The sequence below is a fragment of the Lissotriton vulgaris genome, chromosome 1_1, assembly GCF_964263255.1.
Source record: "Lissotriton vulgaris chromosome 1_1, aLisVul1.2, whole genome shotgun sequence".
Classification (NCBI taxonomy): Eukaryota; Metazoa; Chordata; class Amphibia; order Caudata; family Salamandridae; genus Lissotriton; species Lissotriton vulgaris.
This window is the reverse complement of record NC_141685.1, coordinates 1,635,692,932-1,635,709,469: the sequence shown is the minus strand read 5'-3', so window position 1 is coordinate 1,635,709,469 and position 16,538 is coordinate 1,635,692,932. Positions and strand designations below refer to the sequence as shown.

At 47.0% G+C, this 16,538-nt stretch overlaps 1 protein-coding gene across 2 annotated transcripts in view; it reads right to left on the bottom strand.

The window, feature by feature from the left end:
• The window catches only part of LOC147750962 (cadherin-99C-like), a 172,637-nt gene that overhangs the window by 47,193 nt on the left and 108,906 nt on the right, over positions 1 to 16,538 (bottom strand). For both annotated transcript variants that reach the window (XM_086937395.1, XM_086937387.1), the window contains exons 9-10: positions 5,452 to 5,552; positions 1,580 to 1,780 (exon numbers count right to left, since the gene is read on the bottom strand). In XM_086937395.1, coding sequence (XP_086793521.1) covers positions 1,580 to 1,780; positions 5,452 to 5,552 — 302 coding nt within the window. The remainder of the gene's footprint in view (positions 1 to 1,579; positions 1,781 to 5,451; positions 5,553 to 16,538) is intronic.

Below are 16,538 nucleotides of genomic sequence, written 5' to 3'. Positions count from 1 at the left end.
GGGATGTAGTATTTTTTAATATAAATTGTACATTTGTTATTTCTTCGCTGCTGATGGGTAAATTGTAAATTGTAAATTGTAAATTGTTGTGTCTTGTAAAGCGCACTGCTACCCGGAGGCCTCGTAGCGCTATAGACCGCTGGGGAACCCGTCCTGGCTTTCCCTGTGAGATAGTCCCTCCTGGGGGTCTCCAAGGTGAAACCAGGCATCCCCGGCGTTTGTGTGGGGCCATTGTGGAGATGAGGCAAGCTAATGCCCAGAGTTGCCGAGTGTGCTCCCTGGTCGGAGTAGGCACCGATGCGAGAATTATCAGTCCGCTGATCCTGGTCCAAGACCCTGCCGCGTCGGGAATCGAACCCTGGTCCCGGGCCGTTCTCTGCACTCGGGTCTGCCGCCTCTAACCAGTGAGCCACACCTCTCCAGTAGAGTAAATTAGAGAGCACAATACTCACCTCTGTATCTTTAATAGAAACTAGGATTTCTTTAACTTTCACAAAATCACCATTGTCGGCTTGTTATCATAAGCAACATAGACCTACTCTGTTGAGCATAAGCTTCCTCAAAATCCAAAACAAAGACTCTTTTCTCAGTGGAAGCTCACACCTTCTGCCCAAGCAAAAGCTTGTTGATAGGAAGATCACCAGATGGATGGCGTATAGCTTCTTGAAGCTCTATTCCAGGTGATAATGCATGGTATGCCTACAGCAGTGCTATTAAGCCACACCCAAAAATGATGAAGCCCAAACTGCAGGTTGTTAATAAGGTGTCCAACGGACAGGAGCATCCGGCAATGCAAGTTCACTGCGATATTCTGAGAAAGCATTGTGTGTCCACAGGCGGCCCACAAATAATTAGAAGTTTGTTCCCAGTCATAAAGAGCGGGTTTGCAGAAGCGCCGACAAAACTATAATTACTCTTTCATCCTCAGGAGAAGGGCTCAGCAGCACAAATAACACTGCTGTAGTACCACAAGCTCCCTGATGCTGGTGTAGGTAACACAGTGGCCCAAAGCAACTATAACTACACTTTTAGTGTTTTGATAGTACCTAAAGTTTATTTGGCAACAGTCTCCGTAGCGTAATAGTCCTTGCAGAGATGGGGTAGGGGGGGGTCTGGTTTGGTAAGGATTTACCATCACTTTGAAGACAGTTTGAAGACAGTTTGGATTACAAATGTACACACACACACAGATGCACGCATACTCATGTACGTACACGGACACACGCACGCAGGATCATCATCCAATCTTCACACGGATCTATCTTCATGTTAAAATCATACCACACCCGGACTGCTCTTGTTGGTCGGAATACAGTTATCGATTTGAAGGGCAAGGAACTGAGGCAACTTTACTAACATGACACACAGCGTCCTCTAGAAGGAAGGAATTAAATGAGGGAAGGAAGAAGGGGTGCAGGAGATAAAAGGAGGCAGAGGGACTGTTGATAGACGTACAGAGTGGGAGGATCGTTTGGATGAGATAACCAATGACACAGGATGCTGAGGAGGAGTTCCCACTCGGGTGCAGTATCCACACCACTATGAAACTCGTGGTGTGTTTTGTACTCCACGTACTTACATTGTTAAAATCTGCATCGGAGGCGTTCAGGCACAGCACCCGCCCGCTGTAGGTGGTCACCAGCGCTGCCAGGCTCTGGTCCTCCTGGATGTAGCCATGGTAACGGGATGCGCTGAACCGCGGAGGATGCCTGTTGGCTGCTAGGACCTTGATGAAGACGTCTGTTATGGAGTACTTCCTCATGTCGTTCACTTGAGAAGCCTAGCAGCACACAGTCACATGGTAGAGACATATATAGATAAACAACAAAAGAGGACTGCATAATAATCATTTGTACTCGTTAGTCCCATTGCGGACCCAGTGAAGATGTGAGCGAGATGTCAGTCATTTATCCCTCCTAGGGAAGAGGAGGCTAGTTGTTTGTCGTGAACATGGTTCTGAGATGGAAAAGTACAAATATCAAAAACAACAACTGATGGACAGAATGCAGAACAATGTCATACATTCACCCCAGTACAGAGATCTGGGCCTAAATCCATCGTTTTTTTGCACTCCACACCACCCCAGTTCAGACATGGCCATATGCAAATCAGCCTTGACCCTGTGCCTCATGGGAACAGTCCAGCCCGAACTGCCAAGCCATGTCTTTCCTGGACCGGAATCAAGCATCCTAGGACCGGTTTCTGGCTATCAGCAGTCTTCAGCCAGGATAGCTTGACTCCAGTGGTGTGGAGAGCATGGGACTCACGTCTGAGCATAACCATCCCACTCGGGGTGACAAATGCAAAAACAACAGTTGATGGACAGAATGCAGAACAATGTCATACATTCACCCCAGTACAGAGATCTGGGCCTAAATCCATCGTTTTTTTGCACTCCACACCACCCCAGTTCAGACATGGCCATATGCAAATCAGCCTTGACCCTGTGCCTCATGGGAACAGTCCAGCCCGAACTGCCAAGCCATGTCTTTCCTGGACCGGAATCAAGCATCCTAGGACCAGTTTCTGGCTATCAGCCGTCTTCAGCCAGGATAGCTTGACTCCAGTGGTGTGGAGAGCATGGGACTCACGTCCGAGCATACCCATCCCACTCGGGGTGACAAATGCAAAAACAACAACTGATGGACAGAATGCAGACATTGCAGAACAATGTCATACATTCACCCCAGAACAGAGATCTGGGCCTTAATCCATCGTTTTTTTGCACTCCACACCACCCCCGGCTGAAGACGGCTGATAGCCAGAAACCGGCCCTAAGATGCTTGATTCCGGTCCAGGGAATACATGGCTTGGCAGTTCGGGCTGGACTGTTCCCATGAGGCACAGGGTCAAGGCTGATTTGCATATGGCCATGTCTGAACTGGGGTGGTGTGGAGTGCAAAAAAACGATGGATTTAGGCCCAGATCTCTGTACTGGGGTGAATGTATGACATTGTTCTGCATTCTGGCCATCAATTGTTATTTTTGCAAAGAACAAATATCAACATTTTACCTTTTTAAATAAAATAACATGTGGCCATATTAGGATTTTATCCTCGCAGTAAATGAAACAATATATTACCACTGTCAATAATCCATTCTTCTCATACAGTTCAATTAAATGTCAATTGTCGTTCTTTCGTCTAAGACCAGATCAGCGGGCATTGCAGTGAGCTCTAGTGTAACGGATGTCGCTGGCAAGGCCTTACTAAAAGGTCAGGGCTAGGACGTGGAGCACCATGGGTACAGCTGTACTCACGCCCAGTGGACTTCATCCGGGGCACTTCTAAAGGTCATACCCAGCAAAAAGGGACTTCATTGCATGTCCTGCACCTAGAGCATTGTCCATGCCAGGGCTGGCACCCAGGACACGTTGGGCGTATATGGATTGTGGCTGTGGAGCAGAGGTAAAAGGCCAGACCCTGCCCCTAGACCCTTCTCTCCAGGGCCAAAGCAGGCTGTATGCTCAGTGTGCCTTCCCCCCAGTCCAAGGCCAGGACAACAGCCATCCTAACTTAATTCTGCATTTAAGGTGCAGATAAAATGTCAAGGAGAGACTGAATAAGTATACCGGTGCGTGTCATGTTTACTGTAGTTGTAATTTGTGAGTTTATACAATATTTCATTTGTATGTATGGAAAGGTGCTTTGACGCTGGAACCAGTGCATACTCAGAGTGTGAGTTAAAGTTGATTGGGTAAGGCGGAGGAAGGAGGTAAGCTTAAGGACTCGGATTCGGAGTGCTCTGTACTTCCAGTGGCAGTGATTAATATTAGGTAACCAGATTGCAGTTGTGGACTTAAACCTTGTCTTGTCTTTGTCTTCCTCTGGTAAACGCCCAGGGGCACCGGGGGATGGGGGAGCGCCTAGGTCAAAAGAGCTGGAGGGCCTCCAGGTCCCGCTCCAAGTCCAGCTCCCAGAGTGACTCTGGTGAGATGGCTCTGTAATCATGAATACCTCTGGTGATCACTTTGCCTTCATACCCTTAAGGGTTGCTCTCTCCATCTTTTGCTACTCCAGTTCGAGGGGCAGATCTCTTTGGCAGCAGCTTAATCTCCCTGCTTTGGCCTTGGTGTTGTTCTGTGCTTTGGATCCTGTCAAACTAGGCGGAGGTCTAGTGCCTTTTTTTTGTGCCGGTTTCTGCCAAGTTTGTCAGGTTTTCCTGGCATACAGGTGCTGGCTTAAGTAGTAGCCTTGACATACGCTTTGCAGGTGATGTTTTACCCCAGTGACCTCCTTCTAGTGCCTTGTTAGCCCCAAGTTGCCTTCAGGCCCTAGGACTTTTTCCCTGTCAGTGGCTTCTACTCTGATGTCAGTAGGCCCCACTAGCATTGTTGAAGTTGGCTCCACCTCAACAGTTCTCGTTCTCCTGCTAGAGTCGCTGTTTGTTTCTTTAGCTTTGTCACTGGCGCCAGGGATAGCACCATCTTTGACATCACCTACTATTTCCCTTGCTCCTTGGTGCTGGGAGACCACCTTCAACGTTGTTGACTGTTTGGTGAAGGTGTGCGTGGATGATGTATCCCCATCAGGCGTACTTCTTGGTTTCCAGGAATCTAGTGTTATTTGGCTTCTGGTACACGCTTTGAGGCATTGCTCATAAGTGTGTTGTGCTCTGGTGCTGCTCTTGGAGAACTTCTCTTCGAAAGACCATCTCCTTCAATTCTACCCTCTCTAAGACGCTTCCATCTAAGAATTGCCCCTCCCACTGGTAGAGGTGAAGACTGGCATGGTAACAGAGATCCTACAACCCTGTAAGAACCCTTATCCATTCCAGAGGATCAGAATGGACCTAGTTACCCAGGAGAGCCATCGAAAAGATCCACCGATGCACCCTTGCAATTGTAGACTTTGCAACTTGAAACCCCAGCACATTTCCTTTGCAATGTACCACTGCAATTCATATCTGTGATGTCCAAATTTCTTTCTTTGCCAGAGTGGGTGTTACGAGTGAAATAATCATGGATCAATGAATTCATTTGTATGTCCCAGATAATGTCATACATATGTAATCCTTTGAAAATACATAACATTAAGACCTCACTGTATCATCCTAGATGGGGTCGTGGTAAGATTTAACCAAACCATCAAACAAATTCTAAGGTAGGTAGGTTGGACCTGAAGCTGCTGATTGGTATAAAGTATTATCATCGATTTTGTTCACCCTGAGTTAATATCAATGATCTTTTCTTACCTGATGTTGTACAATTCATGAACCATTAAAGAAATGCAAGTTACCATTGGCCTCCCTCATACCAGCAACTGAAGGATCAGAGGAAAAAGCAAAACAACCCCTCATTTAGCTTTAGAACTCACAACCAGGACATGTATTCGGAAGCTGAGGAAGCTACAAGTACCTTGAGTACTCTGTGTGCACAACAAACCTAAGGGTTTCAGTGGTATTTACTTACTGAGGTGATGTACGGGGCACATGATCACACAGCAGACCTACCATGATACGAAGGGCGACGGATGATGTGCTTTTGCTGCTCTCCACCGGTTTCAACTGGACAAGTGCACCAGTAATGTTGTCAATTTGGAAAAGCTCAGTATCTGCACATGAAATAGCACCACAAATCAACAATATAAATAGGCAAATCAAAACAAAAGTGAATTCAGCTTTTTACATTTCTGTTTATTAAAGTGCAAATTGATTCCCCTTAGTGGACAACACGTTGCTGACATCAGCGTTGATTGTCCTGGGGCTATGTGCTGACAACCATATTGATCCACTCTAGGTTTGTACTAAATTCATCACCGTTTGCCTTTAAAAGAGCATCAATAGGACAAATTAATTTGTCACTGAAAATATAAGAAATCAGGAATTTAGAAACAGATCTCCCTTCATCCCAAGTGGGCCAGTTTTACAGTGAGCTGTTTCCACCGGAAGGAAAACCCTTCTAGCATATTGCTGCTTTTTTCTAGGTGTGAAATTCCTGCATGATTCAGAATTGATAAACACGCAGAATCAGTTATTGTGTCCAGTTCCTCTACATTATCCTCTTTTCTACCAGATTTTACCACATGGCTACTGAAATTTGAAGGAGTAAAAAACTGCAAAACTCGGAATATCAGGATCGGGTGCAAACAATCTTTGACCCTGATCCCAATATGCCCAGTCCACTCGGATTGAGGGCCATTGGTTTTTATCCAAATTAATGTGCATCACTGACTGATATATCTTCCAATACATGTAGAATACATTCTAGACAGCATGGCTAGAGATGTTAACTTAAGCAGTGCCCTTCACAACTTTCGCTTGTTGCTGTACATAACTTCTAAGGAACATCATTGAATGAATATTGCAATGGAAGCGCCGTGAAGTGTGTGCTGGCAGTGGGCTTGCGGATTCTTTAAAGTTAATTATAGCTAACAATGGCCATCTTATTGTCCAGAGGCAGGTAAGCATCTTTTTGTATGTGGGGGAGGAAATGAGTCTAGCCTCACCTATTGGTGTACAGAGTTGAAAGAGTGTCCTACTGGGACAGCTTGATTTTATAACCAGGAGCACATGGGTGTGGTGTGACACCCTGGTTTACACTTGCAGGGTCTGTCCCACTGTGAACAGCTAGAGGGCTCCTTGTTCCCTAGTACTTGAGCTAGTAAAGAAACCAACCCTCATGGTTAAGCTGTTCCATCGGGATTCCGTGTCTATTCAGGGCTGTGGCTGCGGCTTGGGTCTTGACTTGCTATCACACTAGTGGGTCACCTCCTAGAGGCAGTACAGGGCCTGCACTGGAAAAATATACTCTGCTGTGCAACATTGTTGGCTCTTCAGTGCGTACAGAGAGTAGTGAACTGGTTTGCATGGCCTTGTGTGGTTGAGGGGGCAGTAGGACATTCAGAGTGGTAGCATAAAACGTCAGTTTATTCCGGGAAACAGCCTAAACCACGCAGTCAAAACAAGGTGTGACTTAACAACGTTGGCCGAACCACAGTCGTCTACGAGGTGACAACAATTTTTTGTAAACTTTTGATTATTTATACTTTAAATGGGGTGGTGTGCGGGCTTAGAGCGGGGGCTGGGGTGAAGGTTTTAGGGCTTGGGGGGCGGGGCCAGGGTCGAGTTCTGGGGTTAAGAATTTAGGGCTTAAGGGCAGGGGGAGGGCTCGAGTCGATTTCAAGTTTGAAATATTTTTTTATTTTGATTATTTATACTTTAAATGGGGGTGTTTTTTATTTCTGGGGTGAAGGTTTTAGGACTTAGGGTGGGGGGGTCGGGGTCGAGTTGTGGGATGAAGGTTTTCGGGCTCAGGGCAGGGGGGGTCGGAGTCAAGTTCTGGGGTGAAGGATTAGGGGTGGGGGCCGGGCCGATTTCCACTCTGGGGGCCAAGTTTTAGGGCTCAGGGCATGGAGGGGCTGGAGTGTTTTAAGGGATTGGATGGGCTTCGTATTTAGGACTGGGGTGTGCTTTTAGGGAATGTATGACGTTACTACGCATAGTAGTACCACGCATGCCATTACAACGCTAGCACACTTACAGCGACCTACCATTACAACGCATTCTTTTACCACTCATATGCCTTTACCACGCATGCCATTACAATGCAAAGGCATGCATGGCAAAGGCAAACACTTGGTAAACGTGTGTAAGCTAAGTAACACTACCCTGCCCTACCCTAAACCCTAAATCACTAACCTTGCATGACACCCTGCCCCCAGCCCTTGCCCTTTCCTAAATCCCTACCCCCGCACGACCCCCAATCTTCTCCCTACTTAAAACCCTAAAACACTACCCCTGCATGACCCCCGTGATCCCCAGTCCTCTCCCTACCCTAAATCCTATAACACTACCCCTGCACAACCCTCCCCCCGACCCCCAGTCCTCTCCCTACCCTAAAACGTTACCCTGGACGACCCCCCAACCCCCAGTCCTCTCCCTACCCTAAAACATTACCCTGGACGACCCCCCAAACCCCCAGTCCTCTCCCTACCCTAAACCCTAAAACACTACCCCTGCACGACCCTCCCCTGACCACCAGTCCTCTCCCTACCCTATAACACTACCCTGCACGACCCCGATTCCCAGTCCTCTCCCTACCCCAAACCCTAAACGCTATCCCTGCATGACCCCCGACCCCCAATCCTTTCCCTGCCCTAAACCACTATCCCTACATGATCCCTCCGACCCTCTTTTCCCCTAATTTAGTAACCCCCACCCGAGGCCCAATCCCCCTTACCTCTCTCTCCTCATATTTCCTCACAACGATGTGGATCGCCTATATTTTTTTTTATAACGTATGTGCTTTTACCATACATTCCTTTACAACAAAATTCCTTGTAAAGGCATGTGTGGTAAAAGTACATGCGTTGTAAAAGAATGCGTAGTAAAGACTACGCGTTGTTATAACGCATGCGTGGTAACGGCATGCGGGATAACAGCCACAATGTAATGGCTGTTCCCCGCTTTTAGAATTCAGTGGGGGGCTGAGGTGTTTTCAGGTCTGGGGTTGTACTCAGGGCTGGGGTTGTACTCAGGGCTGGGGTCGTAGTCAGGGCCGGTGGCTGGGTTTTAGGACTTAGGGCGGAGGCTAGGGCAGAACATTAACCATGCATACGCCTTTACCAAATATGTCATCACAACTTGATTAATTGTAAAGGCATGCATGGTAAAAGCATGCATGGTTAAGACGCGGTCGTTGTTAAAACCGCGTTGTTCAGCCTTGCATGGTTGGGGATTGAGTGGTTGCAACATACAACTGTTCATTGTATCAGATCGTTCCTTCTCTCTCTACTGAGTAGAACTTACATGAAGTTCTACATGTGCTTCGTTTTGTAAAATTATATAAAGATGCAGCAAATTGTATTCCATCAATCCCCTCTTTCAAATATGAACCATTTGCTGAGGGTCCTCGTGTACAGGGCAGGCTCATTTCAGTGGCAGCTTGCAATAAGTGTCACGTCCTCCCACAGTCTCAACTTGATTCCAGCTACTCTATAAAAGTGAGTGCTTTCTTGGCTCTAGCTGCACCTGCATTGATCCATATTTCACTTTCACCCCCTTCCCTGGTAAAAAAAATTAAGTTCACTAGCTTACTAATGATGTGAGTTACTTAAAACCATAGATACTGCACTGTACTAAATCCTCTTTTTAATATTCAAAACCGCTACAAGTCTCAGCCATGAACTCAAATTAAATGTTGTCACATTCCAAAGGACAAGTGGGAATCTTATGACGAGTTATTGTGAGTGTGGCCATGGGTACTTCGTCTTAAAGCAGTGACTATCTGATAGAGACTTTTAGCTGCAGATTCCTTACCTTTTTATTTCCCAGGCAATACTCCTTGAGCTTGTCGGGTGATTCCCAGAGGGATTAAGCCCATTCCACCAGGGGAAAGGTTGCGACTACGGCCTTGGCTCAGGGTGTCGCTGTGCAAGACATATGTCAAGCTGCAACATGTGCATCTTTGCACACGTTTGCAAAACACTATTGTTTGGAGCATTTTGCTCACTCGGTCCTGCAGGATTTCCTAGTTTAGCAATTGGTCCGCAGCCCACCGCCGGGATGGTATGGCTTGGGTATCTATTCAAAAGGTAAGAAATCGGCAGCTAGAAGTCTCAGATGAACAAGTAACTTACTTCGGTAACGCATTATCTGGTAGAGACTCTAGCTGCAGATTCCTTATAGCTCCAACCATGCCTTCCCGCTTTACAGCCTAATGTTCTAGGACTAGGGTTATTGCCCCTTTTCAAGGCCCTAGTTTTGCACACGACTACATCAGATACTTCGTGGCTCTGCGCTACTGGCGTGAAAAAAGTAAAAGTACAGACGTCTGCACACTTGGATGGCTCCTATATAGACACCGCACGTGGAGCCGAATTGAGCCACTCGATGTATTGCTCTGCAAAAGTTTCCGGGTCCAGCCTGAAGCCTGGGATTTCAAAAAGTAAGCAATCTGCAGCTAGATAGAGTTTCTACCAGATAATGCATTACCGAAGGTAAGTAACTTGTCCTTTTTTTCCAATGTAAGTTTCTACGGAGCTGTGTTCAATCTACCCAATCCCACACTATTTACTGTAATTAAGCTGGGCTAACATCATAAACAGCAACCAGTCTTGTTCTTCAAATCACCCATTCATTCTAATTATACATGCTTATTTGGCTGAGGTAAAATGCAGCCTTTGCCTTGACACAGGAAATTATTCATGGCATGGATGGAGTGTTCACTGTACACACTGCAGGAGGTTAAGATCCAGCTATTAATGTGGTTGGTGCTCTTACAAATATTACACCAGCACTTTAGTGTTTGTTCACGCTGCCACAGCAACAGCACGCCACACTCCATTTGCAACCACATCTGATATAATGCCACACTACAGTCTGTACAGTAATTATCACACCCACATGTGCACTACAGGCAACACAGCCGGCTAAACAATACCACTCCAACACCAAATCCCCCCCTTATACACTCATACGTCACAGTCTGCAAAGAGTACATCAGTTAAAGAAATGCTGCTTTCACAATCCTACTAGAAGGCCCAAAGTATAAAGATATATTTGACCTTAAATCACATGTACAAGACACATTAGACCCAATAGCTTAATGTGCACAATATGACACCCAAGCCAGATAGTTGGCCAAATGCTTCTAACTGAACAGCACATCACTATCCTTCCCCAGTCTACATACAACTATTCACAGCAGGTTGATTCAGACATTCCACACCCCATGCACACAGCATTGCATCCAAGGCATATCATCAGCTAAATATGCCTCTCAGCCGAACATCCTTCGCACAGAGAGCAATGGCCAATCATGCATCATAGCTCAACAAATTCAATGGCAAAAGTAACTTGGCACATGCATGTAAGCATGCAACACACTACAAATATTCCTGACAAGATCATACACTTCCTATTCGGCCCATTATCAAATACAAAAATCGCTCAATCAATACATAACTGCAAGTTTGCCACAATCCAAACACATTTGCATAAGACAACTCAGTTCTGGTGCATTCTCAAAAGAGAACGCATTTGATTTGATGCTCCATTAAGAGCTCACTTAAAGCAGTAAACACGATATCGTTTCAGAGATGTGAAAAGCAGGATCCCACTCCTGGTTGGTGCTGGTACACTGTCATCTGCTTCCGGTGCTGGTGACGGCATGCCACACCTTGCAATGTTAACACAGTTTGCAGATCAGACTACACAACCTCAGTTTCATCAGTTTGCATGTGGATGTTTCTCTGTTGATCCTCTGGCATTATTAATGGGACATCTGGGACTGTGTTGGTGCAAAGTTAAAATTTCTACCAGTCTTACAATTTTTAATATTATCTCATTTTACTTATTTGTCTTCCTTTTCTAAATATAAAACATTTGCCGCCCTCACATCCCCCGTCTTCTTTGATGGCACATGAATCTGCAAATTCCAGGATTGGTCCAATCCAGTAGTGTTTGCAATATCTTGCCTTTTATTTTGCAGTTTGTATTCCTGTGTCCTTTCTTATTCTTACCACAGTCATTTTCACATTTTGAGTATTGTCAGGAAATGTTTTCACTCTTGTTCAGCATAATGAAGAAAGCCAAAATAACAATCCGACCCGGGTTGAATTTAAGGGTAACAAGGCTAATTCCCGATGGGAATCTACTTTCGTTTGGTACTCAACAGATTTGGCAGCAGTGGTCCTAGACCACGTCCCAACAACAAATCAACTTTGGTACTTAACCGCCGAGGTTCAACTGCCAGAAAACCACCTAAATGACACGAAATCACAAATGCACATTAGGGAGAAGCACTCAAGATTTTGAATAGTCCTTGATCGTGTATCACTACTAAATTCTTCACCTTATTCCTCCTGGCGAATTGGAGACTAAGATCAAAGCAAAACTTCAACTTCCACCTCCCTCACAAAATGCTAATGATCTTACTGAACACTACAACAAATCCATCATTAAGGATCTTGTCCTAATTGCTCTAGCCAAATTAAAATCACAAAAAAACATCCCTGCCAAATCCTGGTTTAATGCGGATCTCAACTATGAGAGACACACGCTTAGGATGACCGAACGCACTTGGAGACAACACCCCCCCCCCCCCGAATCTTGCCCTCCTCAGAACAGCAAGGGTTAATTATAAAAAACACATCCTCAATGAATAGGCCTCCTTTTCCCACTCACTACTCGACTGTGCTAAGAATAGACCTAGAGAACTATTCAGCATCATCAAAAATCAAACAGCTTTTTGTTAGAAATGGGGTTTCCGGTTGGCTAAGGCTTGCGACAAAGCCAGGCAGAAACCACCACTCTAGTCAGGGCAAGGGAGTTACAGGCCAAAGATAACCCCTGCTCACCCTCCAGGTAATGTGACACGAGCAGTAAGGCTTATCCCGGAGGCAATGTAGGTTAAGTATTTGCGCACGCACCCCGCAACAACACCCAAGGCCCACAACAAAAGAAACTCCACACAAGGTTATATATAAAAATAGCCTTTGTATTATACCGAACACATTAGATAATAAACACACACTTTACAATGAGCCATAGGCACGGGCAGAATTTACAGGGGATTATGTATATGGGACAGGGCCCGTGGGCCACTGTCAGGAATAAGCACTTTTAGAACTAGCACTTGTTAGAATTTGCACTTTGTAGGAATAACACTTAGCACATAGAACATATAATAACTGTAGCACCAAATAGCAAAATGTAGCACACAACCAGTAACCTCTGGTAAAAGGCAAGTACCCCCTACGCAACCCTAACCACCTTAGGAAAATATCACGCAGGGAACCATGAACTCACTAGCATAACTATGCTAGGAAAAACAACCACCTAAGCACAAAAATACATTTAGGGGTATAGGCCAGAAGCTTTACATATGATGCATGAAGACACATTCAGCTGTGTAGGTAAGAAACATTATGCATGAAGACCCATTCAGAGGTGTAGGTAAGACACATGATGCATGAAGACACATTCAGAGTTGTAGGTAAGAAGGCATTACACATTAGGCAGGTAATCACAAATTGCGCAAAGATCACATAGGGCCAACAACATGTACCCCACGCAGGGGCACACCACCAGAACTGTCCCCCAGGCCAACTGGCCTCTCAGGGGCTGAAACGCCCTGTGTCCACAATGTCAGGGCAGGCTGCGCGGGCAGCCAAAGAAGAAGGTGTAAGGGCCTAAACGTAGCAGCTGCCCACTAAGTGCTTGGCAGCTGTAGGAGGGAGCCTGGCACCACCGTGCTTCCTGGCTCTCTTCTGGATTCCAAACAATGGGGCCCAAGAACACAGGGGAGCCTCGTGGGCTCAAGAAACGAATGCCACCACACTGGGGGGAGCATCCCAATGCCACCCGGGGCCGCTCTACCCTCCAAAATGCCCCCAACAATGCGGGTGTGGGAGCCTCTCAGGCTCTGAATACCAAATGCCCCCGTCGTTGGAGCCTCGTGGGCTCGAGACAAAGTGTGCCCTGAAGCAAGTTGGAGCCTTGTGGGCTCGAATGAGAAAATGCCCCCCACGTTGGAGTCCCACTCGGAGCCTCGGGGCTCTAAAACAAATGCCCCCAAGACATTGGAGTCCCTCCTCTGGGGACTCGGAAGGATAATGGCCCCTGGAGCCTCTCTTGACTCTGAAGAAATGCCCCTGTGATCGTTGAAGTCCTGCTCGGGGGACTCAGCCAAACAATAAGACCGCACTAAGACTCGGAGCTCCCGCCCAGACGGTTTCACTTACCGGCACTTCTGCAGGCGGGGGCTCCTTCTGGCGGTCGCTGTCCTCTTCGCCGGGGACTGTGGGGCTCTCTCCGGTGGGGGACACGCGCAGGGCTCACACCGCCGATGCTGGAGCCCTGCTTCCTCGTCTCCTCTGCCGGACGACTTCCTGCCTGGCCCACAGTACTTCCGGGTCGCGCTACTGAGGGCAGCCAATGGCAGCGCGGCCCCTCGGAGGAGACTCTAGGCTCCGGGGTGCGCTGCTGAGGGCAGCACGGTGATTTCCTTCAAAAAGTACGGGGTAGGCTCCCGTTTTAGAATTAAATAGGCGGGGTGGCACTCGTGAAATAAATTAAGAACTAATTATGGCAGTGTCCCTGGTGGGGTGGGCACCAGTCAGGGGTCAAAATAAAGGGGCAGAATACGGGGTAGGCACCCCTTAGAATCAGCAATATTGCGGGGAAAATGCAGGGTGGGCACCTGCTTGGAAATACAGCCAGGGGGGATCCCCATGCCAGGGAATCCCTCGTGGAAGGACGATCGCAGCTCCGGGCTGCAGTAAGAAAGCGGAAGCGCTCCTCCCTAGGATCCCCAGGCAGGCAGGACACAAAGCGCCACTTGTAGGAATGAAAAACAAGGGATCCTTAGGCAATCTAGCTACAGTGCCTCCCAGGCACTGGAGTGCAAGGTTTAAAGAAAGTCTTGAAGCAAAGTAAGGGGGTGGGGGGGCAAAGGCTGGGCCCACGGGCCAGCTCACAGGGCCCTCCAGGCAGGGAGGCAGTCCCCAGTGGTGGTTCCTCCTGGCGCCCAGCAGCAGCAGGCCCCCCTCAAGCTTAGGATCAAGACAGAGAACAACATTCATGGGGACACAGCCCCTTTTTATACACATAACTCCTTTGTCTGTGTCTGCAGGGTGGGGGTAAAACCAGTCGCAGCTGGTTTTGGAGCACTCTGGTGTGCTCAGCCCCTCTTCTCATTCACTGGCCAGGCTAGGGACATTAGACACACCACAGGGGGCGGAGCCAGCATTGTGTGTGGAAAGCCCAGCCCTATTTAGGTCCTAGGTGCACACCTCCCTCACATCACTCATGCAGATCTCTCCACTCACCACCGGGGCAGACCCATCCTGACTCCTGGAGCCAGGCTCACCAGCCAGCTGCAGCCAATCACAAGCCAGACAGCCAATTCACATAATTTACACAGACATGCCAACTTCTAGAAGTGGCACTTCCACACTAGACACAATAACGCCGCACATATCATCGCGCAGCATTTAATCACACGAGTCCGCACATACCAAACTCGCACCTGCACTCCCCACGCATCAGGAGCTACCAGGGTCACATACATTCCTAATGCATTTCAATGGGAGGGCAGGCCAACTTCACCACACGCACGCATTTTACCCTGGGACACAGTGGTAAAGTGCGCAGAAGCCAAAAATAACTAACACCAAGTCACCTACCAAAGCAAAAAGTTCAGGGGTGAACCTGCCAGAAGGCCCAAGTCCAACACTTCTGCTCCCCCCAAATTGATGGCCTCCACCGAAAGATGTGAAGAAATTGCAAATTTATTTTCTGATAAAATCTCCAAGATTGATCGGTCCTGTGCCGCAACTCCCTCCCCTCAGTGCTCATCACCCCTCGATGTCTTACCATCCAAGTCTCCTGTTAACCTTCGCCCCCTTCTAACTCTGTTTGTCTCCCTCACACCGCCCCCCCCTGCACATTTCCTCACCAGTCCACAGTTAAAACATAATACATCTTGGCGTTACTTTAGCCCAGTTACTGAGCGAGAGGTCCTAAACATCATCACTAAGCTTAAACCGTCCTCTCATACCTTTGACCCTCTCCCGCCAACCTCGTTCAAGATTTAAAGCATATCATTGCTCCTTATTGGACTACCATCATCAACTCCTCCTTGACCACAGGGTGTGTCCCTGTTTCCCTCCAGCCTGGCCAAATCTCTCCCACCCTCAAAAATACCACTGCTGACCCCAACAACATTAACAATTTGCATCCTACCTCTAATCTGCCTCTTCCAAGGCCCTTGAAAAATGTGCCTTGCTCCAACTGGACAAACTCATTGACTCATTTAGCCTATTGGACACATTACAGTCAGGCTTTCAAAACTGCAATGCTCAACGTTGTTGATGATATCCACCAATCCCTTGATAAGGGGGAGGCCTCCCGTCTCATTCGTCTTGACCTCTCAGCTGCTTTTGATACTGTAAACCACTCTGCCTTACTCAACACCCTCAAAGGTTGGTTTGGCATCAATGGTCTTGTTCTTGAATGGTTCACCTCCTTCTTTCAATACAGAACCCAACAAATTAAAATCAGCAATTGCCTTTCGAAACCTATGCCGGTCTCCTTGGGTGTTTTCCAAGGCTCTATTCTCTCTCCTTCTCTATTTAAACTCTTCATGGAACCCCTCACCCTCATTCTAAAGCAAGCAGGAATCAACTATCACCTCTATGCAGATGATACCCAGCTTTACTATAAAATCAATTCCCATGCAGACATTACTCACCTCAATGATGCCCTGACTAAGATTCAACAATGGTTCCATCACAATCACCTTAAACTCAATCCTAAAAAAACAGAAGTCATTCTCTTTGCTCCTAAAAATAACTGACTCCCCATTCAACATTGGATCTCTGACCTTAAATCCCTCAACTGCTCCTTATCTACCTCTAGCTTAGTAAAATCTCTCGGAATAAGTATTGATCAAAACATCAGCCTTTCTCCCCACATAAAAAACGCAGCTAAAGGCGCTCTATTTTCTCTACATCACCTCAAGAAAATTAAACCCTTAATTCCTGTTGATGACTTTAAATCTGTTGTTCAATCATTAGTACTCTCCAGATTGGACT